Source organism: Loxodonta africana, chromosome 8 (genome assembly GCF_030014295.1).
Source record: "Loxodonta africana isolate mLoxAfr1 chromosome 8, mLoxAfr1.hap2, whole genome shotgun sequence".
NCBI classification, from domain to species: domain Eukaryota; kingdom Metazoa; phylum Chordata; class Mammalia; order Proboscidea; family Elephantidae; genus Loxodonta; species Loxodonta africana.
The window spans coordinates 46,696,744-46,721,356 of NC_087349.1; the positions used below are offsets into that span (position 1 = coordinate 46,696,744).

The following is a 24,613-nucleotide window of genomic DNA, read 5'->3' on the forward strand; positions in this document are numbered from 1 at the left end:
CCTGGAGAAGGACATCATGGTTGGTAGGGGATCAGAGAAAAAGAGGAAGGCCCTCCACAAGATGGATTGACACAGTGCCTGCAATAATGGGCTGAAGTTTAACAACAATTGTGAGGATGGTGCAGGGCTGGGCAGTGTTTCATTCCCTTGTACATGGAGTCACTATGAGTCGGAACCAACTGGGCAATACCTAACGACAACAATGAGTTTGGGATGGGGTGCATTTGGGGAGAATGTGCATGATCTAGGGAAGTAATATTAATAAGAAAGTGGGGATTAAGGAGTAAGAAGGATTGAGTATTCCAAATGTGAACTCCCTAATCATTTCCATATGTAATTAGGTTAACTATGAGCCAGATATTCAAACATTATTTGCACCTGATTTTGTCAAATCACAAAACTACTAGAAAATAGACTGGAAACTTTCATTAGTGATTTTTAATATGAAATAAAAATTAACAGAAAAAGTAAACACTTAAAATATGGGAGAATAGAAAGGAGCACTAGTAAAAAATAAGAATTCAAATCTAACGAATAGCATTGAATGTATGAAGTATAATTGTCATGCCTTTACTGAAGATGTCAGAAATTTTAAGTTGCATCTAACTTTGTACAAAACAGTTTATGAACTTCAAAACAATCAAAATGGTGAAAATTTGATGCAGGTTTTAAGTACATAAATGTTTGTTGTGACTCTATATAACCTGATAATTTTCACGACTTTTGAAGGAGATGGAGAAGAAGATGAAAATATTGAAAGAAAGCACTGAAGAATTACGTAAAGAAACAATGCAGAAGAAATTAGAAATTAAAAACTTACGAGAAGATTCGACATCTAAGCAAAAACAATCACTGAAGGAGCAGAAAGAGCTGGAAGAATTGTTGGAATATCAGATCAGCCTAAAGGTATACTACTTGTATTGTGTGTACTTCCAGAAAGGGAATCTGGGTAGACAACAGTATGTGTTACGTTCACTTACCTCCCCTCGAAAATGATGAAAGCCATAACTATATTATAAGATCATTGTGAGTATTAAGTGAAATAATTACATGGTACAAGGCATACAGTAAGAGTTAAGCATATTATAGTTCTTTTCTCAATCCTCTAATTTACTTGTCTGAGTGCTTCAGAGAAACCATGGTGGCGCAGTGGTTAAGTGCTATGGCTCCTAATCAGGAGTTTGGCAGTTCGAATCCACCAGGTGCTCCTTGGAAACTCTATGGGGCAGTTCTACTCTGTCCTATAGGGTTGCTGTGAGACCGAATCGACTCAATGGCAGTGGATGGGTTTTTAAGTGCTTCAGGTCCAAGACTACGTAATTTAACATGATTCTATTTCTTTACCAGGATGACGTGGTCCACCATCAAGCCATTCCTGTACAAATTGGAAAAGAGATAGAAAAAATTACACGCAAAAAAGTGTATGATTTAATATTTTTATTTTAAATCCCTCTCAACCCACCTTCCCCAAGTTATGTGGTTAAATTAACCACTGGACACAACAAATTCTATTGAAAACCCATCAAATTACTATTATGATTTTAGAAGTATCTTCTTTTTGCCTTGTTTGGGTTGTGTGTAATAAGTTCATTAGAAGAAAGTAGTGTGGCAAATTATTATCATCCATACTGTTTTTTTTATACTTGTTTATGTCATAAGTATGGAACAAGATTCTCTTTCCAATTTATAAATCATGTCTCTGTGGAGGATTCCTATTGAATTTAATAGAGCTGTGCAAGAGATAAATTATTTGAATTTTGTAGAATTTCATGGCCTGGAAGTATGTCAACCAGCTAGCACCCTAAAGCCAAAATGATAGTAACTCCTCACTTTGCCACCTATTCAAATGTAAAACATCCTCAATCATTCAAAGTATGTTTGGATGCAGAGGTCGCTGAGGAAATTAATGGGTGTTAGAGGAAAAAAAAGGTAAACATAAGTGAACATACAAAAATTCTGGAGAAATAGTATGACTGCTATGGTAACTGACCTTAAAAGAAGAAGAAGAAAAGGACCAGGCACTAGTAATGGTTCTAAAAGCCAAACCCACCAGCATCAAAATTGAGACATTCTGGTCAGCACTGGAAGGCTGGTCAAGATGAAGGTGGAATCCCAGGAGATAGAACCACATGGGGTGGGGTAGCAGAGGGGGAGAAGAGGGGAGGCTGGGCAAATTCCTGCCCTCAGTGGCACTCAATAGAGAGGCCTTCTAAGTCCTATTCATCTGCTGTCTTCACCCCACTTCTGATCTGAGCTCATTAAATTCATGACTAGCTCTTTTGCTGCCTAATAAGGAAGTAAGCATAGGTGAAGACAGGATGGGCTAAGAATAAGGCAAACATGTGCTTTGTAATATGACAAAACAGTATGTATTTTAACTCCTGAAAATTTCAGAAAAAATGCATGCACACACGTTATGTATGTTTTTTCCCCCAAGAGAAATGGAAAAGAAAAAAGTTGTCTTAGAACATGAACTCAAGGAGCTAAATGACTCCCTAAAGAAAGTTGAAACCAAAATTAATGCTGTAATGGAAGAGAAAGCGGATGTAATAAAAGAAGCTGAAGGGAAACGAGCCTTACTTGAAATCAAGGAACGAGAAAACAGCCAATTGATCAAGCTATTGGAACTAACCAAAGAGAACGAAGCAACTTCACTAACTGAAAGGTTGGTTGGTTAAATTTATATGTGTCCTGTCATCTAAATTTTCCTTGGATTTATATTTGAGAACTCAAAACAGAATCTCAAACAGTTTTATGTTAATTCAATAAACATTTATGTAAAATTGTAAATGGATTTTTATAATTAATTTTAAAATGCTATTAAATAAACATTTGAAGTTTTTTTTTTCTCCTTTTTTGCTTATCTTTTCCCTCAATTCCTTGTGCCTAAATCTTAAAGACACAATCTATTGTATGTTGTATGAGTCTGAAATGTGCCTGTAGAAACTTAAATCACTGGAGTGTGTTGTTCAGAGATTTTTTCAACAAATGAATAGATTTTTGAGGCAATCGTAGTTTTTTCCTAATGGGAGCAATTTTGGAGTGTTGTTCCTTGGGAGAGTTTTACTTCCTATTTTTATATAAAATTTCATGAAAACTGGGCTTCGGTCTCTGCCAGTCTGTTATTATACATAGGTTTTTATAAGACTATGGCTCTAAATGATACCAAGTCACAACATTGCTTTTCACGTTGTTTATGATTTAAGAGTTCTAACATGAGAATACTTCTGTATGTATATGAAAAACATGAAGGAAAGCTGGTGCCGATTCGCTTTCATTTTCTCCCTTTACCTGAAACAGAGGGATCTTGGATCTCAATTTACGAAACCGTCTCATTGACAAACAGAACTACCATGATGAACTTTCTCGTAAGCAAAGAGAGAAAGAACGAGATTTTCGAAATTTAAAAAAGATGGAGCTGCTCCTGAAAGTGTCTTTGGATGCACTGACTCAAACTCAAGCAATGCATCAAAGGCTTCTATTAGAGGTGGGTGGTATACCTCACTATCTGATTTTTAAGCTCAGTGCTTCTTTCAAAGTGAAAGCATTTTAAAAAGTTGTACTTGTTATCAATGGGGAAAGAAGGAATGAAAAGGAACAGAAAAAAAGTACTTTCAAAATGCATCAAACCTATTATGGAGGCTGTATCCTATATGTTTTTCAAACTGTTTTTGCAAGCCCCAGATCTTCTGTTGTTTGGATCAGGCACCACCTTGGAGTGATTAGTTTAGTTCTAGAAGAGCTAGAGGTTCACTGTAAATATGTAAAGGTTAGTCACACCTGAGCCATGTAATTACTTTGCTCTGACTTACAAAATGTTGTTTCCAGGAATTTATAAATATTCTGTTTTTTTTCATTTGCACAGTTTTCTGTATATTTATCACTGGTTAACACCATACTGTCCTTCAGCTGTATAAGTTCCCTCTCAGTGTATTCAAACACATTTGGTAGTCTATTCATTTAATCTTCTTGAAGAAATCTGAACCTTGTCAATGCCCTCTAGCCAAAGACCACCAGGAACACACCTGTAGTTAAACAGGCTGTGTTTATTTTTCATTGCAGTGAGGGAGAATGCCCATCATGAAGAGAACGATGGGGCCTTTCAGCAGTAAGTATTAGAAAGGACTTATTATAGGATTCGGGCTTGAATTATATGATTTTGGGGAAGGTTCAAGGAAATGGGACTTTGCTCTGGATTTGAATGTTGTCAGAAAGTGAAAGTAATTCTATAATTGGGTATCTTTTTTTTTTTTTTTAATTAACTTTTATTGAGCGTCAAGCGAACGTTTACAAATCAGGTCAAACTGTCACATATAAGTTTATATACACCTTACTCCGTACTCCCACTTGCTCTCCCCCTACTGAGTCAGCCCTTCCAGTCTCTCGTGACAATTTTGCCAGCTTCCAACTCTCTTCTATCCTCCCATCCCCGCTCCAGACAGGAGATGCCAACACAGTCTCAAGTGTCCACCTGATACAAATAGCTCACTCTTCATCAGCATCTCTCTCCCACCCACTGTCCAGTCCCTTTCATGTCCAATGAGTTGTCTTCAGGAAGGGTTCCTGTCCTGAGCCAACAGAAGGTTTGGGGACCATGACCGCCGGGATTCCTCTAGTCTCAGTCAGACCATTAAGTATGGTCTTTTTGTGAGAATTTGGGGTCTGCATCCCACTGATCTCCTGCTCCTATAATTGGGTATCTTAATAAATCTTATCTAGAAGGAGAAAAGACTAGACTGAGGCTAAAACTGTAAATGGTAAAGAAACAGCAGTGACTTATACTGACTGGGAGAAGAGGATGTATGGTTCGCCTGGACAATGTTCACATTTTTGTCTGTGTTCAAACATGATTATGAAGTTGTTCTGTTTTTGTCTTGATCCATCATGGTCACAGAGTGGCCCTGTCTAATGATGATGACCTGTGAAATTATGTTCAACAGGAGAACACTAAGCCTTAGCTGTGAGTCCCAGGTCAGCTCTTAGCAACACCAAGGCCTAGCTGATAATGCCAGGCCAGTTCTTGGATGTCAGGGACTGCTTTTCTCTTTCTCAGCCTTCTGATCCAATACAAGCTGGTCTCATTTCTCTATAAGCTTACCGCCTAGTTGTCTTCTTAGGAGCCCTACTCCATTATCTTGGTAACTCCCTTTACCTCTCTTTTGTGTTGGATTCCCTGTTGCCTGTATCTCTTCTATTCCTCTCTCTTGGCCTACTCCCATTATTAGGAGAAGCATACCCACCAATAGCTTCCTGGAAAAAAAAAAAAAAAAAGATGAATAGAAGTAATTATTTAAAGACCTTGCATATCAGAAAATGTCTTTATTATACCCTCACACTAGCCTCGTAGATAATTAGTAATTTAACTGGATATAGAATTTTGGATTGAAATTATTTTCCCTCAGAATGAAGGCATTAGTTCATTGTCTTCTAGTTTCTGGAGTCACTGTTAAATCATTGCCATTCTTGAGTCTTTGTTTGAAACTATTTTCCCCCATGCTAGAAGCTTATAGGACTTTCAGTTTTCTCCCAAATTCATAAATTTCACAATGATGTTCCTACATATGTGTCTTCTATTTTTATCCATTGTGCTGAGCACTCAGTGGGCTCTTCTTATATATGAACTTTTGTCCTTCAGTGATGAAACTTTGTCTTGAATTATTTCTTTAATTTTGTCCACTGTATTTTCTCCTGTTACCTAGATGCTAGACATTCTAAAATTATCCTCTAATTTCCTTATCTTTTTTCTCTTGTCTTTCTTTTATCTCTTTGGCTTTGCTACAAGGAATAATTCTTCAACTTTTTCTTCTAACCGTATCTTCGCTTATGTCACTGAGGATATTAATGATAATTTCTTTATATACCATATTTTTATGCAGATAACACACACCTACATTTGTTTGCCAACTGATTCCTTCCCCCGTGAGGTATTAAACACTGCTATGCTAATTGTTTTTTTACAACAAAAATTGGCATAGTGGCACTTATGAAAATACCTTGCAGGGGAAGGGCACAGATGGCAAACAAATATAGAAGGTGTGAGATGTTATTTGCATAAAAACACAGTATATATATATTTTTTATCCCCCTGCAGAGACTTTATTTTCTTCAAGTTACTCTTTACTGCTGCTTGGTTTGCTTATTAGTTGGTTGGTTGGTTTTTGCTAGAAAACAAAGTGGCTTATTAGAAACTTTCCTCATATGTCTGGCCAGCTGCGTATGTTTAAGAGTATAGCGCTATAAACAACGTCAACGTTTAGTGAGTGCTAAACTGCCAATGATGATGGCTGTTGAAGTAATAGGTATTGTTTTGTAGACTCCTCCTATTTTGCGAATGTCTTGTTCATTGCTTAAGTTGTGGATGATAGAACCAGAGGATAGGAATAGTATTGCTTTGAAGAATGCGTGTGTGCATATATGAATAAAGGCTAGATGTGGTTGATTAATTCCAATAGTCACTATTATTAGGCCTAGTTGGCTGGAAGTAGAGAGTGCAATGATTTTTTTGGTATCATTTTTTGTGAGAGCGCAGGTAGCTGTAAATAGAGTGGTGATGGCCCCTAGACATAATGTTAAGGTTTGGATAGTGGGATTGTTTTCTATTAGTGGGTGAAAGCGAATAAGAGTGAATACCCCGGCTATAACTATTGTGCTGGAGTGGAGGAGTGCCAATACTGGGGTGGGACCTTCTATGGCTGATGGAAGTCATGGATGAAGTCCGAATTGGGCTGATTTTCCTGCTGAAGCTAAAAGGAGACCAAGTAGTGGAAGTGTACTGTTTTTAGGGTTAGTTAAAAAGATTTGTTGGAATTCTCAGGAATTTAGATGGATAATGAATCAGGCTATTATTATAATAAAGCCTACATCGCCAATACGGTAATAAAGTATTGCTTGTAGGGCTGCTGTATTAGCATCTGTTCGTCCATGTCATCAGCTGATTAATAGGAAGGATATAATGCCAACTCCTTCTCAGCCTATAAATAGTTGGAGTAAATTGTTAGCACTTACTAAGATCAGTATGGTAATCAGAAATAACAGGAGGTATTTGAAGAAGCGATTGATATAGGGATCTGAGTGTATATATCATAGTGAAAATTCTATAATTGATCACGTGATAAAAAGTGCGATTGGTATAAATATTAGGGAAAAGAAATCTAGTTTAAAGCTTAGGGAGAGTTTTAGAGTATGGATTGTTATTCAGTGTCAGTTGGAAATAAAGGCTTCTTGGTTAGATTGAATAAATAGTAGACTTGGAATTAAGCTAATTACGAAAGCGTAAGCTACGGCTGTTTTGATAAGATGCAGAAAATAACTTATTTTGTTGTTTTGTAGTGATGTTATGATAATGGGCAGGATTAGGGTGATGAGTGATATTAATGCTAAAGTTGAGATTAGGTTGATTACTTTTATCTGGAGTTGCACCAGTTTTTTGGTGCCTAAAACCAATGGATAGCTCTTATCCTTTAAAAGTTGAGAAAGCCACATTGTTATGTGGGGTATAAGGAATTAGCAGTTCCTTAATTCTTTCTTGGTAGACAAAGAGGATTGAATTCTTGTTAATAGACTCACAATCTAATGTTTTGATTAAACTATGCCTACAATATGTTAATCCTAGGATAATCTTGGGATTTAGAGAGAGGAGTAGTAGAGGCAGAAAATGGAGAGCCATTAAGGTATTCTCTCGGGTAAATGAAGGTTTAATGGATTTGGCATGGTGTGATGCTTCTCCTCGTTGAGTCGTAGTTATTATGTAGAGGGTATATATTGTAGTGATTAACACATTTAGTCCTATGGGAAAGATGGTGAGATTGGACCATGAAAATGATGTTGTGATAATAAGTAGTTCTCCAATTAGATTAATGGTGGGTGGTGGGGCTATATTAATTAGGCTGGCTAGTAATCATCATGTAGCTATTAGTGGGAGAAGAGTTTGTAAGCCTCGTGTTAAAATTATAGTTCGGCTGTGAATGCGCTCATAGTTCGAATTTGCTAGGCAGAAGAGTATTGAAGAAGTTAAGCCATGGGCGATTATTAGGGTGAGTGCCCCTATGAAACTTCATGGTGTTTGAAGCATGATAGCGACGATCACTAAGGCCATATGGCTAACTGAAGAGTAGGCGATAAGAGATTTTATATCTGTTTGTCGTAAACAGATAGAGCTGGACATGACCATACCTCATAGTGATAGTATGAGAAATGGATAAGATATGTGCGTTGTTAGAGGGTCCAGGAGGATGGTAATTCGTAGTATTCCGTATCCTCCCAGTTTTAGGAGGATGGCAGCTAATACTATAGAACCTGCGATTGTGGCTTCTACATGAGCCTTCGGCAGTCATAGGTGGAGACCATATAGAGGCATCTTTACTATAAAGGCTATAATACATATTAGTCATAGTATGTTAGTAGATCATAAGTTATTAACAGATTGGATTAAGTATGGTAGCATTGTTAGGTTTAATGATCCTAGAGTATTTTGGATGGATGTGAGGGTTACTAATAGGGGGAGAGACCCTATTAAAGTATAAAATAAAAAGTATGACCCTGCGTTTAATCGTTCTAATTGGTTTCCTCATCGGGTAATGATAATTATAGTTGGTATAAGTGTTGTTTCAAATATAATGTATAGTAGGATTAAGTCAGTAGCAGTAAATGTTATAATTAGGGATACTTGTAAGAAGATAATTATAGTGATGTAGGACTTTTTTTGGAAAGTTGATCCGGAGGATAGGTGAGATTGGCTAGCGATTAGTATTAGAGGGAGTAGTTAGATAGTAAGAATTAGCAGTGGGGTGGATAGGGAGTCTGAGAAGAATTCTGGGGAGAGGTTTAGGCTGTTGTCGAGAGGTTGGTGAAGAAGATGGAGACTGGTTAGGCTAATTATAAAGCTATAAAGAGTGGTGTTAATTCATATTATGTTATTGGAGGTCAGTCAGGTAAGAGGAATAAGTATGGTTTTTGGTAAGATAATTTTTAGCACTGGAGTAGGTTTAAATTTTGTACGTAGTCTAGTCCGTAAGTGTTGGAGATTATAATGAGGAGTGCCAGACCTACTGCGGCTTCGCAAGCTACGAATACTAGTAGAATTAGTGGTACTATAGTAAAAAATAGCGTAAAATTTATATTGAGAGATAGGAGTGCGTTTAAAGTAAATAGTGAAAGTATTATTCCCTCAAGGCATACTAGTGAGGATATTAGGTGAGAGCGGTATATGAGGGTACCGATAAGTGAGGTAACAAATGCTAGCATAATGTTTATGTAGATGTAGGGCATTATTGGTAATTATGATATGTTCATAATTTAATGAGTCGAAATCATTTGTTTTGTTTAAACTAAGTACCATATTTGGTTCATTCGAGACCTTTTTGGAGTCATTCATAGGCTAGGCCAATAGCTAGGAGGATAATTAGTATGAATGATATTAAAAGTGTTAGATTTGGATTATTGGCTTGAATGGCTCAGGGCAAAGGTAGAAGTAGTGCGATTTCTAGGTCGAATAGAAGGAACGTGATGGCTACTAGAAAGAATTTTATCGAGAATGGTAAGTGAGCAGAACTCATTGGGTCAAAGCCACATTCGTATGGACTTGTTTTTTCTGAGTAAATGTACGTTTGAGGTAGTCAAAATGTGATTAGGACTATTAATGATGTTAATGTAGTACTGGTTAGTAGTGTAATTATAAGGTTAATTATTTCTTTTTGGGTTTACCAAAGCCTACTAATTGGAAGTTAGTTATACTAAATTAATACTAAAGAAATAGGATCCTCATCAGTAAATGGATAAATAAAGGAATAGTCATACTACATCTACGAAATGTCAATATCAGGCGGCTGCTTCAAAACCAAAGTGATGGTTGGACGTAAAATGAAATTTGAGTTGGCGAATAAAGCAGATTAGGAGGAATGTTGAACCAATAATAACGTGTAGACCGTGGAATCCTGTGGTTACGAAGAAAGTTGAACCATAAATGCCGTCGGAGATTGTAAAGGATGCTTCGTAGTATTCAAAGATTTGGAGAAGTGTAAAGTAGGCTCCTAGGAAAGTAGTAATAAAAAGGGCTTGAAGTATATTTTTACGGTTTCCTTCTATTAGGCTGTGATGAGCTCAAGTGATAGTCACCCCTGAGGCTAGAAGGATGGAAGTGTTTGGAAGTGGTACTTCTAGTGGATTTAGTGGGTAAACGCCTACTGGAGGTCAATAGCCTCCTAGTTCAGGAGTGGGCGCTAGACTAGAGTGGTAAAAGGCTCAGAAGAAACCTGTGAAAAATAGTACTTCAGAAATGAGGAATAAAATTATACTGTATCGGAGACCTTTTTGCATGATAGGTGTATGGTGGCCTTGAAAGGTTCCTTCTCGAATAACATCCCGTCATCACTGGAATATGGTTAGGATGTTAGTTATTAATCCTAGGAGTAAGAGGATTACAGAATGGTAGTGAAATCACATGGTTAGACCAGATGTTATAAGTAATGCGGCTAACGCTCCAGTGAGGGGTCAAGGACTTGGATCTACCATGTGATAGGCGTGTGTTTGGTGTGTCATTAGACATTTTCGTGTAGGTATAGACTAATTAGAAGGGTAAAGACGTAAGCCTGAATTAATGCTACGGCGAATTCTAGGATTGTAAGTAAAATTATTGTAATGAATGTTACTGTAATTGTTACTGGATGAATCAATAATAAAGCTAGTGCAGCGGTTCCAGTTAAATGAATAAGTAATTGACCTGCTGTGATATTAGCGGTAAGTCGAATTGCTAGGGTGATTGGTCGAAAAAAAGGCTAATGGTTTCGATAATAATAATTATAGGAATAAGAAATATAGGGGTTCCTTGTGGAAGAAGATGGGCTAACGAGATTTTAGTTTTATACCAAAAGCCTAGGGCAACTGTACCAACCCACAGGGGCATTGCTATGCTTAAGTTTATGGATAGTTGTGTTGTAGGGGTGAATGAGTAGGGTAGTAGGCCTAGTAGGTTGGTTAAACCAATAAATAAAATTAGGGTGATTAGTATGAGAGATCATGATAGTCCTTTTGTGTTGTGGATAGTTAAAAGTTGTTTTGTGATTAATTGGACTAGTCATTGTTGGATTGTGATCCAACGGTTAGTAATTAGGCAATTTGGAGCTGGAAGCAGGATTGCTGGGAATGCAATAATTAGAATTACCGTAGGTATGGGAACATCGAAGAGGGCGAATAGTTTTTCGTTCACTTCGTTTTTCAAGGAAAGATGCATGGTTTCTTGGAGATTTTTTTAGATATGGGAAAAAGAAAATAAAAAATCTTTAGGATTTTAATATGAAGAAAAACCAATAATGTGAGAAGCACAGTTATAACTACTAATAGTCAAACGATCATATCCGCTTGTGTCATTCATTAAGGAGAATACTGTGTTCCCATACTCTAACTTAAAAGGTTAGTGCTATTAAAGCTTCTTAATGATTACGTTAGCGATGCTGACCAGTTCTCGAAGTGTTTAAGTGGAACTAGTTCTAGAACAATTGGTATAAAGCTATGATTTGCTCCACAGATTTCAGAACATTGACCATAAAATAGATGAGGTCGTGTTGACGTTAAAGTTACTTGATTGAGTCGTCCTGGAATTGCATCTGTTTTTAGGCCTAGGGATGGGACGGCCCATGAGTGGAGGACGTCTTCCGATGAAACTAGTTTTCGAACTGGCAGATCCATGGGAAATACTGTTCGATTATCTACCTCTAATAGTCGAAGTTCCCCGAATTTTAGATTATTAGTAGTAATTATATATGAGTCGAAGGCTAGATCTTCATAATCAGTGTACTCATAGCTCCAGAATCATTGGTGTCCTATAGTTTTAACTGTTAGTAGAGGATTATTAATTTCATCTATTATATATAAAGTGTGTAAGGAGGGTAAAGCATTTAGGATGAGGATAACAGCTGGGAGAATTGTTCAGATTATTTCTATTTCTTGGACATTTATTGTATTCGTATGGACTAATTTAGTAGTTAATATAAGTAGAATAATATATAGGACTAAGGAGCTAATAAGAAAGATAATTATTAGGGTGTGGTCATGGAAGTGGAGAAGCTCTTCTATAACGGGGTATAGCATCTTGAAACCCTAATTGTAACAGTTAAGCCATAGAAATTTACAGGACTTAAACCTGTGATTTAACTTTGACAAAGTTATGTAATTGTTTTACTAAAATTTCATGCCTACTGGGGAAGGCATAGAGGTTACAGAGTTGGCTTGAAACTAACTATTGGAGGTTCGATTCCTTCCTTTCTCGAATTGGATTTTACGTAGGCTGGCTCTTTGAATGTATGATGTGGGGGTGGACATCCATTAAGTCATTCTACATTTGTTGTTGTGAGTTCTACTGTAGAGACTTCACATTTAGAAGCAAACGCTTCTCAAATTATAAAGACCATTAGGATTACGGCTACTAGAGAGATAAATGAGCCTATAGAAGAAACAGTATTTCATGCAGTGTAGGCATCTGGATAGTCAGAATATCAACGTGGCATACCAGATAATCCAAGAAAATGTTGGGGAAAGAATGTCAAGTTAACACCGACAAACATAACTAGAAATTGAATTTTAGCTCATGTATAATTTAATGTATATCCTGAAAATAGTGGAAATCAGTGAATGACTCCACCCATGATGGCGAAAACTGCACCTATAGATAAGACATAGTGAAAGTGGGCTACAACATAGTAGGTGTCGTGTAAGACAATATCTAGTGAAGAATTAGCAAGAACAATGCCAGTTGACCCTCCAATTGTAAACAAGAAGATAAATCCTAGGGCTCATATTACAGCGGGAGATCATTTAATATTGCCGCCGTGAAGAGTGGCTAGTCAGCTGAAGACTTTTACGCCAGTTGGAATGGCAATAATTATAGTAGCTGATGTAAAGTAAGTTCGGGTATCAACGTTGTTTATAGCGCTATACTCTAACTGGAAGCTGTTTCTATGGGTGAGGCTTGCTGACTTGGTTTCACTGTAGATTAATCTGATTAGACACAAAATATATAAGGAAATGGCCCTTGACCAAAAAGGATTTTGCTCTAGAATGCTCTTCACTAGTAGTTCTTCAGATTTTAACAAATAAAAGATATTTATATTAGAACACTGTTGTTGTTGGGAGCTATCAAGTCAATTCCAATTCATAATGACCCCATGTGATAGAGTAGAACTGCCCCAGAGGGTTTTCTTGGCTGTAATCATTACAGAAGCAGATCTCCAGGTCTTTCTCCCATGCAGCTGCTTGGTAGGTTCCATCTGCCAACCTTTTGGTTAGCAGCCAAGCACTTAACCGTTGCACCGTCAAAAAGCTCAAACCAGACCTCCTGCCATTGAGTTGATTCTAATTCACAGCAACCCTACAGGACAAAGTAGCACTGCCCCCATAGGGTTTCCAAGGCTGTAAATGTTTACAGAAGCAAGACTGCTACATCTTTCTCTCGCAGTGCAGCTGGTGGAGGTAGCAGCTGAGCGCTTTAACCACTGTGTTACCAGTGCTCCTCATATTAGGACATTATTAGCTATAAATGATTTTTAGACTAAAACCCCAAACCCCAGAACTAGGTTCACAAAATTCTATTCATAGAATATAAAACTAACATAAATGAAAATGTATTGAAATTCTCTTTTTTTCATTGATTTCAAGAAAAATTTAATTTTTTTTTTTTGTCCTAGTACATTTTTGGAAACCCTGGTGGCATAGTGGTTAAGTGCTATGGCTGCTAACCAAAAGATCAGCAGTTCAAATCCAGCAGGCGCTCCTTGGAAACCCTATAGGGGCAGTTCTACTCTGTCCTTTAGGGTTGCTATGAGTTAGAATCAACTCGATGTCAATAGGCTAGGCTAGGTGGTACATTTTCAGTGAAAGACTGATTTGCTCTTTGACTTTATGACTTATAATTAGCTAAGCCACTGTCCTACACTGTTAGCAGTACTTGAAAATAGGAGTGGGTCAGGCCAGACACTCCCAGCCTGAGTGAACATTTCAGACTTGCATGCAGTCCCAAAAGGAAGGAGATGAAAGGTAAGCATAAAGGTCTCCTGCCCTTCAGAATTCTTTCGCCCAGAGATAGTTGTTTGATTCCCCTATGACCTTTAACTGTACAAAAAGTCTCCCAGAAACTCAAGCCACAAGCCTCATGAAAGTTTGAAATATTTTAGAAAAAAAAAATCAAAGTCTTAAAGAAAGCAAAGTTCACTGATACCAAGTAATTAGGATGCTTAAAGCAATAGAATAATGTCCAATTTCTTAACTTTTATGAAAGCTGCTGTTCTTTATTCATATATTTAATATATCTGAAAGAATAGACACCGAACTCTTAACAGTGACTCCAGGGAGTAGGATTTGAAGTAGGGGTGGTAGCAAAAGGTATTTAATTTCTCACTTTATACAGTATTGTTTGTTTCCTTGATTCCAATAAACACATAATACTTTTTCTAAAGTAAAATGCTACTCTATATTAAAAAAAAACCCAGACAATTAGAATAAATAAGCCTACACAAACTGCCAATATTTGCAGTTAGAGGCTCAAAAGTAATAGTAAATATCTCCTGTAACCTCAGACCACATAATTAGAACTTTGATATTTGATAGATTTTTTTTCATCCCTCATTAGTGGAAACTTCAGCCTAACTTCATCCTGTACTTTAGGAAGGTTTCCTTTTAGAAGATTTATCAATTAGGTTTGCAATTTGGCTCCGAGAAGTAATAGAAACCCAACTATAGTCACTTTACTAAATAAGGGGTTGTTTTATTCATATAATGAAAGTCCAGAGGTAGGCACACCAGACAATTCCACATAACAAAAAGCCCAGATTTCTTCTAGCTCCCTTATCTGTCATCCTTAGTGTGTACCTATCTTCTCCATTGTCACAAGATGGCCATTCAACCTTTAGGCATAGAGGCCACACAAGAAGTGGGGAAAGGCAGATGGCAAAGAGCATATGGCAGCTGACCTGGCTGCCTCTATCTTTTTAACAGGAAATGAGTTACTTTCCCAGGAGCCCTTCACAGAATTTCCACTTAGGAAATTTTCATGGCCTGAGTTGGCTCATATGATGACCCCCCAGCTGCAAACAAATCTGAGAACTCTGGGGTACACTGAACCTCTGGAGTTCTGTTAGTAAGGTCAAGTGGAGAATGGATATTGGCTAGGCAACCAAATTGCAAAAGGAAGAGGTCATTGAAAAGACAGGAAAGAAAGAAAAGACCAAGATGGATGTCAGATGAGACTCTGAAACTTGCTCTCAAACGTCAAGCAGCTAAAGCAAAAGAAAGAAGTGATGAAGTAAAAGAACTCAATAGAAGATTTCAAAGAGTGGCTCAAGAAGACAAAGTATTATAATGACATGTGCAAAGAGCTGGAGATGGAAAACCAAAAGGGAAGAACACGCTCAGTGTTTCTCAAGCTGAAAGAACTGAAGAAAAAATTCAAGCCTCGAGTTGCAATAGTGAAGGATTCTATGGGGAAAATATTAACGACGCAGGAAGCATCAAAAGAAGATGGAAGGAATACACAGAGTCATTATACCGAAAAGAATTAGTCGATATTCAACCATTTCAAGAGGTGGCATATGATCAGGGACTGATGGTACTGAAGGAAGAAGTCCAAGCTGCTCTGAAGGCATTGCCAAAAAACAAGGCTCCAGGAATTGATGGAATATCAATTGAGATGTTTCAACAAACAAATGTAGCGCTGGAGGTGCTCACTCGTCTATGCCAAGAAATATGGAAGACAACTTCCTGGCCAACCGACTGGAAGAGATCCATATGTATGCCTATTCCCGAGAAAGGTGATACAACTGAATGTGGAAATTATAGAACAATATCATTAATATCACATGCAAGCAAAATTCTGCTGAAGAACAGGGAACTGCCAGAAATTCAGGCTGGTTTCAGAAGAGGACGTGGAACCAGGGATATCATTGCTGATGTCAGATGGATCCTGGCTGAAAGCAGAGAATACCAGAAGGATGTTTACCTGTGTTTTATTCACTATGCATAGAAATTCAACTGTGTGGATCATAACAAATTATGGATAACGTAGCAAAGAATGGGAATTCCAGAACACTTAATTGTGCTCATAAGGAACCTTTACATAGATCAAGGGGCAGTTGTTCGGACAGAACAAGGGGATACTGATTGATTTAAAGTCAGGAAAGGTGTGCGTCAGGGTTGTATTCTATCACCATACCTATTCAATCTGTATGTTGAGCAAATAATCCAAGAATCTGGACTATATGAAGAAGAACAGGGCATCAGGATTGGAGGAAGATTCATTAACAACCTGCGTTATGCAGATGACACAACCTTGCTTGCTGAAAGTGAAGTGGACTTGAAGCACTTACTAATGAAGATCAAAGACCACAGCCTTCACTATGGATTGCACCTCAACATAAAGAAAACAAAAATCGTCACAACTGGACCAATCAGCAACATCATGATAAATGGAGAAAAGATTGAAGTTGTCAAGGATTTCATTTTAGTTGGATTCACAATCAACAGCCATGGAAGCAGCAGTCAAGAAATCAAAAGACACGTTGCATGGGTAAATCTGCTGCAAAAGACCTCTTCAAAGTGTTGAAGAGCAAAGATGTCACCTTGAAGACTAAGGTGCGTCTGACCCAAGCCATGTATTTTCAATCACATCATATGTATGTGAAAGCTGGACAATGAATAAGGAAGACCGAAGAAGAATTGATGCCTTTGAATTGTGGTGCTAGCGAAGAATATTGAATATACCATGGACTGCCAAAAGAACGAACAAATCTGTCTTGGAAGAAGTGCAGCCAGAATCCTCCTTAGAGGCAAGGATGGTGAGACTGCGTCTTTCATACTTTGGACATGTTGTCAGGAGGAATCAGTCCCTGTAGAAGGACATCATGCTTGGCAGAGTACAGGGTCAGCGGAAAAGAGGAAGACCTTCAACGAGGTGAATTGACATAGTGGCTGCAACAATGAGCTCAAGCGTAACAATGATTGTAAGGATGACTCAGGACTGGGCGGTGTTTCGTTCTGTTGTGCATAGAGTTGCTATGAGTTGGAACTGACTCGACAGCACCTAACAACAGGAAACCAGTAGGTTCTGCTTCCAGTGGCTCGCCTTCTTACCTCAGAAACTAAAGGGCCAAGTTTTAAGGGGAATTAAGAAAGTTGCCAGAGAAGTAGCTAGCCAGATCTCAAAAATGAATACAAGTATATTCACTTTAGTATTATTTGTAATATTAAAACATTGGAAACGGCCTAAATGTGTGAGACCTCAGAGCAAGAAAATCCATTAGGAGCCTTTATTGGCAAAGTAACTGGTGAGTGTGGTCTCATGTCTCTATAAAAGCCTTATAAGTTTTTCTGGTCCTAGTTAGTGTTCATGTACAGATCTACCTACACTTGGGAGTAAAGCATGAGCAGCAGCCTGTACCTGGGCACCTGCAACAGAGAACCAGACAGGGACCCAGGATGCTTGCTGGACTTCCTCTGTCCAGGAGGGCTTAATTCCACTTTCGAGGAGGAAAAATCAAACTCTTCCTGCTAACTTCTCACCTGTTCCATGAAGTGAGAACAAGAACCTGATTATTCAAGTATTCAAGTCTACATGGAGCTCTCCCTTTTCTGACTTGCTATAGCAATTATCTATTCTTTAAAATAACAAAATGCTATGTATTGTTATTTGGGTTTCACAAGAGCATGTCTCATCTTCTCAAGTCCAGTGTGTGCTTCTTAACAGCTAGTTGTCCATGACAGGAGAGGCCATGGGAAGCAGGACATTTGGGCACCTGAGGATACGGAAGCTGCTACTGAAGACTGACAGATTTGTGGGTGTTGAGCATCTGAAGACATATTTTACCTAGTTTAAAATAACAGCACGACCCTCAGAAAGATTCTGTTAGGTGACCTTTAAATATCTAAACAGTATGATCTTTCCTTCTCGGGTTGAATTTTTGCCAGTATTCAGCCTTGGTGCCTAGAAGCGTGTGCTGTCACAGTAGGAAAGGAGCCACATCAGATTGGTGTCATGTGCTTTTGGTGTAAAGGCCCAACTGTAAACCTAATCTAAGTCAAGTATGCTAGAAGTGCCTCCAAGATGGCCCTTCCTGTAGCCCTGGGTGGTACTCTTTGCCCATCAGCATCCATGTGACCTTCTCCTCTCTGTTCTCTTATCCAGTATAAAGAATATGACAAGCTCATTCCTGAGAGAGCAACAAAACCTGATAGAATGAGATGTTGCCCTCTCCCCAAAGCACTTTAACAGAACATTAACCATAAGCCAGTACCACAGAAATATAATGGCGAAACTTCAGGCATCAACAAATAAATTAAGAAGCTGTTCTTTTGTGTTAAGAACTTTCCAGTTACTCTCCAAACCTACTTCATATAAGTAGCCAACTATTCTGCAATTAACAGCTTCTCTTTTTTTCTTTAGCCTATAAAAAAAAAAAATAGGCTTTCATAAATGAACTCACACTGTCCAAGTGTAATAACTATCATTCGAGTAGTCATAGTAGATGCATGTTTCCAAAGTGCTTAGTCATGAGTTAGAGAGGCAGTAGAACGCAGTGTTAATATCATGGGCCCTGAGTCTAACTGCCTGGGTTTGCACCTGCACCATCGGGACAAGTTTCTTCAATGTCTTTGTGCTTCATTCTCCTCATCTGTACAGTTGGAGATATTAATGGGGTTATTTTGAGGATTAAATGAGATCATCCACATAAGTACTTAGAACCATGCCTGGCACATAGTCAGTGCTCAATAAATATTAGCTATTATTTGTAAGATTTATTTTATTTCAAAATGAGTGAAAAATAGAATATTTATAGCTGGTAATATATAGAATTTTGGCAGGTCTTCATATTTTAGTTTGCTAAGACTTTATAAAGAATATTCAGCATAACAGGCAGTCTTTATAAGGTTGACAATCCTGATTTTTCCACTATTTTCAAAAGGGACTTGATGGAGTTGACTACGTGACATTGAAAGTTTCTTTCTTGTATGAATGCCTGTTTTAAATTTTGATTTCCAGATGGAAGCTTTCCCTAAAGATGATACTACATTATCTGACAGAAGGAGAGAGCTCCACAAGGAAGTGGAAGTAGCTAAGAGAAATTTCACCCAACAGGTTAATATCAACTCTCATTTAAGATTCTATCTAAGAATGGTAAATACGATGCTGTTGGCTGTTTTTGTTGTTGTTGTTTTGTTTTTTAATTTAACTGTGCTCCATGTAACTTCATCAACAGAAGACTCGTCAAAGAGAGGATGATCCTATTTAATGATCTTGTTTCTTCACCTAAAAATCTACTCCAACCCCACATTAAATTTGGAAAAAAAGGATATATTTGAACCCGTAAAAATTATACAAACTAATGAGAGTTTAAAATAAAAGAACAATTAATTACATTAAAAGTCAATAACAAATGTTTTGTCTCACCAGTGTCTAATTTTTTTATTTCAATTTTTGTTTATTCAAGACACTGTCAAAATATTTTAAAACATGCTTTTATGTCTCTTCTTTTTCTTAAAGTCACTTGAAAATACAACCCAAATAAGAAAAAGTTCTATTGTGTTAACCCACTGTTTGTATATTCTTAAAAAAAAACTTGGAGCTAAGGCAGTGCTGTTTGTTTTATGTTTTAATAAAATACTTTCTACACAGAAAGTAAAAAGACAATCTAAGACACTGGTCTTTTTGTGTTCCTTCAAACAAATAAAAAATTATTATGTCATGTTTTTCAAAAGAAAGTCTTAACAGAAACTGAGTCTAAGTTAGTAGAACAGCAACTTGCAGAAGAAAACAAGCTTTTAAGGGAGCAAGAAAACATGCGAGAACTGCTATTCAACCTTGTCCGAATGACTCAAATCAAAGTTGATGAAAAAGAGCAAAAGTCCAAGGATCTCCTAAAAGTTCAGGTAACTGCAGTTTTGTAACCATTCATTATTGCTACAAGAGTTCAGAGTAGCCTCATTTATAATGCAGTGTTCACTGGAAAGTTATAATTGGAGTCTCCTTCAGCTCTAGTAACTACTGGATATAAATCTCCCCTAAACAGGACTCAGTCATGCACTGAAAAATAGTCTGAGGATTCAAATAGTCAACATTCTGTAGAGAAAAAGAGAGAGATCAATAGAGGATTTGAACAGATGGCAATTTCAGTAAAAATAAAGAGGGTACTTCCATGGACAGGCCTGGCAGCAGCACGGGTGACAGAAATTATCTGTAATTCACCACCATCTCAGATTCCACTACCATTTGCCCAGGAACCACTAAAAAATTGTAGCATTTGATGGTTCTCCCTCCCAAATTTGTCAAGCCAGTATTATTGAATCCAATGCCAGGATACTTAGTTACCACTTTACCCCATGACTCTCCTGGGCTCCTGACAACATGCCAGAGCTGACCCAGTACAGCACCCCAAAACAAAAACGAAATATAACAAATGAAAGAAAAAAAAAATCTGTCATGCTAGCTAAAATTCTAACATTTGAATCATTTATCTCACATACAGATTATGTCCAGAAATTCTTTATTAAAAATAAACATTTCCTATGTTAGGGCTATAACGTATTATTAACATAGACTATCACATTTATCATGTAACCCAGCAGTTGGTTGTTTCCCAGTGCAATCTGTGTTCTCATTCTGAACAAGTATTTATACAAGGGCAGCATTTCTTTTCATTCTCCAGAAAGAACTCACTCACACTAAAGCATTAGTGAACAGTGAGATATTTAAGATTTTATAGAAAAGACTGAGGAGAAAATTTCCATAGCACGTCACAGCAAACTCTTCAAATTCCCATTTAGCTGTTTTATTTTTACCCCCTTAAAACACTGAGAAACTAAAAGAAGTTCAGCATGGTTGGTACATGGTAACATGGGGAAAAACAGATGTCAAATAGTGAGTCCAGAAAGCAGGAGAGGCCAAATGGTTAAAAAAAAAAAAAAAAAAGGGCTGCATAATCCATGGTAAACAGTTTGAATTCTATCATGAAGTTTGTGGCAGGCCAAAAAGAGTTCACAGGACAGTTGGGTTTCGATAGAGTTAAGAAAGGAAAGACAGTGCTCAGGGAGGAAGAGATGAAACAAGACAACCTAAAGAATCAGAACAGCTGAGGGAGGAAAAGCAGGAGCGAAACAAGGTGATGAAAGAGCAGAGTAAGTGAAGACTATCATCATCAAGGTCGGGACAGTGTTTTCATTACAACCTGGTGTTGGCTGGGAAGAGTCCACTCACATGAGTCTTTCCTAATGAGAAACTTACTCTTTTTTTTCCCTTTAGAAATTTAAGAAGCCCTAGAGGTAGGTTACTATGAGTCGGAATCAACTCAATGGCAAAGGATGGAGCCCTGATGGCACAATGGTTAAGAGCTTGGCTGCTAACCAAAAGGTCAGCAGTTCAAATCCACCAGCTGCTCCTTGGAAACCCTGTGGGGCAGTTCTACTCTGTCCTACTGGGTCACTATGAGTCAAAATTGAGCCAACAGCAACTTTTTTTTTTAAGAGCTGTGTTTATTTGTTACAAGGAATGTTGATCTGTTTTTTATGAATTAGATAATTTTTAATTAATTTCAAAAATTAACACATGTCATCTATGTGTGACTGATCTATGTAGACCAAACCTCATTATTAAATGAGCTAATTAATATAAAAGTACAAGACAGTTCTTCCCCTTAAAAGGAATTCAATAAAGAAAAAATCAATAAAGGAAAAATTATGTTTATTCCTTAGATGAAGTATTCTTAGTATTGAGAACTAGTCAGCTAAATATTAACTATAATTAGTTGTAATTTCCAGAAGAACACAGTCAATCTTATATTTTATTTTTGCAACTCATCCACGTCCCCAAAGGAAAATAAATGGTGGAAGAAAAAACCAATGTTTCTGCCAGGTCTTCAAACTGGTTCATTCCAGTTTGAACTCCTGTTGAGACTTTGCATTTCCACCCTAGATATATTGAATCAGAATCTATAGATTAATAAGAATCCCAGGTAATTCTTATGTATAATAAATTTTGAGAACCACTGCTCCACTAGTGGTTCTTATAACTGGTCCCTAACCAGCAGCCTTAGCATCACCTGGGAACGTGTTAGAAATGCAAATTCTCAGCAGGTTCAAACCAGTTCAAAGTCATGGTTTCTATCACTCCCAGGATAGGGTAGACAACACTACATTTTTACATGTGTTTAATTCTTCACACAGTTACTTTAACAATATTGATTTCCTCTCTGATTCCTGTTCTGACTGAGAACATTATAAGGTAAAATTGCTCTGATGTCTAGCTTCTTTCGAATCACTCATGACAAATCAGCTTTGGTTTCATACTTCTGCAGGAAAAGCTGACAGCAACTATTTCTTCTAGTTTCTATCAGCAAATACCTCATCTCTGAATAAGTTTCTTGCGAAGATGAAGGATGCAGTGTCTTTAAACCTGGAGAACATAATTATTATATCTAACCTGTTGCCATTCACATTGATTTAGATATATAGTGACCCTATGGGACAGAGTAGAACTGCCCCATAGGGTTTCCAAGAAGCAGCTGGTGGATTCTAACTGCCAAGCTTTTGGTTAGCAGCCGAGCTCTTAACCACCGTGCCACCAGGGCTCCATATTTCTAGGAATTTAGAAGTACAGTCACTGTCTTTTGAAATATTTGTGTATAATCTGTGTAACACCTCCTATGTCTGGTCTCAGCATGGTGCCACATGGTGTAGGAAAACCCAACCAATATACAAAATAATGGGAAAGCACTTTAAAGTCATTACTTGGGTCTCAAAAAATATCACAGAGGTTTCAATTCCCAGCATTTATCAAAAGTTGTTAAAAATCCTCTTCCCTCATCTATCTTCCACAAGCTCCACACTCATCCAGAAAAGCTGTGCTGTCCACACTCTTCCTGTCTCCTGAAAGTTTCCCAAACTTCTCCTCAAACCCAACCTGTGCAGGCCCTTTTCTTTTTCTCCTCTTAAATAACCACTTGACCTTTTCAGTGTGAATCAACTCAGCCGGCCAAGCAATTTTCCACTCTCTCCCTCGCCCCTCAACCGGATCTGCACAACCCAACAGGCCAAGAGAGAATGTTCCTTAACTGACAAAGAAGGAGATGGGGTGAGGTTGGGGATGATAATATGTTGTTGTTTTTCTCTCTTTCACACATTATTTTTATATTTCAGCAAAAATATGCCAATGCTCTTAAGGAAATTAAAGCAAAGGATCTTGAAATCAGGATATACAGGAAGAAAAAATGTGAAATTTACCACAGGTAAGAATTACTTAATGATTAAATCTATCTTGGAAAAAGAAAAAAATATCTTGAATTTATATTTTACATGTTCCAAAAACACTTTGTTTTTTTTTACAGACTCACACAGTTTGCTAAACTGTATGATGCTGTTCGAAATGAAAGAAACAAATTTGTTAACTTACTTCACAAAGCTCACCAGAAAATAAATGAAATTAAAGAGAGGCATAAAATGTCATTAAATGAACTGGAAATTTTAAGGAATAGTGCAGTTACTCAAGAAAGGTGAGTGTTATAACTACTGTCCTTTCAAAAGCATGCCTCTGACTCATTTGAGCTGTATCCAAAGGATCAAGAAAAAAAAGAAAGTAATCATTTAAAAATCTGGAAAAGCCATTATTCAACCACCTGACTTTACAGGTGATAATATAAGCATCTGAACACAATTCCTTATGCTTCTACTGTTTGGGAGCAATATTTTTTAAGTGAACGAAAAATTATGTATATAGCTATGATTACTATGATGATTTTCACTTGCCCAGCTAGAAAGCACACATTTGATCATTTGCATTTGAAGTTAGAAGACAATCAATTTTTTTTATTAACCAGCATCTACAGTATTCAGAAGGAGCCCTGGGGCACAGTGGTTGTAGCACCGAACTGCTAACCGAAGGGTTGGCAGTTGGAAACCACCAGCGGCTCTGCGGGAGAAAGATGTGGCAGTCTGCCTCCGTAGAGATTTACAGCCTTGGAAACCCTGTGGGGTCGCTGTGAGTTGGGATCTCCTGGATGGCAGTGGCTACAGGATTCAAGAGAATAGATTTGAAACATCTAATGTGTTTGTGGAAACCCTGGTGGTGTAGTGGTTAAGAGCTATGGCTGCTAACCAAAAGGTCAGCAGTTCAAATCCACCAGGTGCTCCTTGGAAACCATATGGGGCAGTTCTACTCTGTCCTATAGGGTTGCTATGAGTTGGAAACAACTCAACAGCAATCGGTTTTTTGGGTAATGCATTTGTGGAAGACATTACAGCAGAGTGGCAAAAGAGGTGGCTTTCTAGACACAAATCCCAGCCCTGCCTCCATAGCTATTTGACCTTGAGCAAGCAGCCTTATGTCTTTGGACTTAATTTCTTTGTCTGTAAAATAGTCCTTACTTCATAGGATTTTGGGGTTATTAAATAAGTTAAGCCATGTTAAAGCACTTAGAAGAGTGTCTGGCAAATGATTGCTTTTAAAAAGTATTACTGACTGCATGCCAAGATCTTTTGAACTCTCACTTATGTTTAGTCCCTGATCTACTGAGTCTATACAAACTGCAATTCTTCTGGTAGCCATTATTTCACAGTTTCTTTGAATAAAGATACTGCAAAATGGCCT

The 24,613-nt window shown here is 37.6% G+C and overlaps 1 protein-coding gene and 3 pseudogenes across 1 annotated transcript in view; 1 reads left to right on the forward strand and 3 right to left on the reverse strand.

Moving 5' to 3' along the window:
• Positions 1 to 24,613, forward strand: part of CCDC146 (coiled-coil domain containing 146) — a 163,263-nt gene that overhangs the window by 125,392 nt on the left and 13,258 nt on the right. The window contains exons 6-13 of the mRNA XM_003407184.3: positions 730 to 906; positions 1,348 to 1,421; positions 2,438 to 2,665; positions 3,301 to 3,487; positions 19,019 to 19,114; positions 19,735 to 19,905; positions 23,167 to 23,255; positions 23,355 to 23,519. Coding sequence (XP_003407232.2) covers positions 730 to 906; positions 1,348 to 1,421; positions 2,438 to 2,665; positions 3,301 to 3,487; positions 19,019 to 19,114; positions 19,735 to 19,905; positions 23,167 to 23,255; positions 23,355 to 23,519 — 1,187 coding nt within the window. The remainder of the gene's footprint in view (positions 1 to 729; positions 907 to 1,347; positions 1,422 to 2,437; positions 2,666 to 3,300; positions 3,488 to 19,018; positions 19,115 to 19,734; positions 19,906 to 23,166; positions 23,256 to 23,354; positions 23,520 to 24,613) is intronic.
• On the reverse strand, positions 6,247 to 7,482 carry LOC135232229 (NADH-ubiquinone oxidoreductase chain 5-like; annotated as a pseudogene).
• Positions 10,536 to 11,227, reverse strand: LOC135232230 (ATP synthase subunit a-like; annotated as a pseudogene).
• LOC135232231 (cytochrome c oxidase subunit 2-like) lies at positions 11,434 to 12,084 on the reverse strand (annotated as a pseudogene).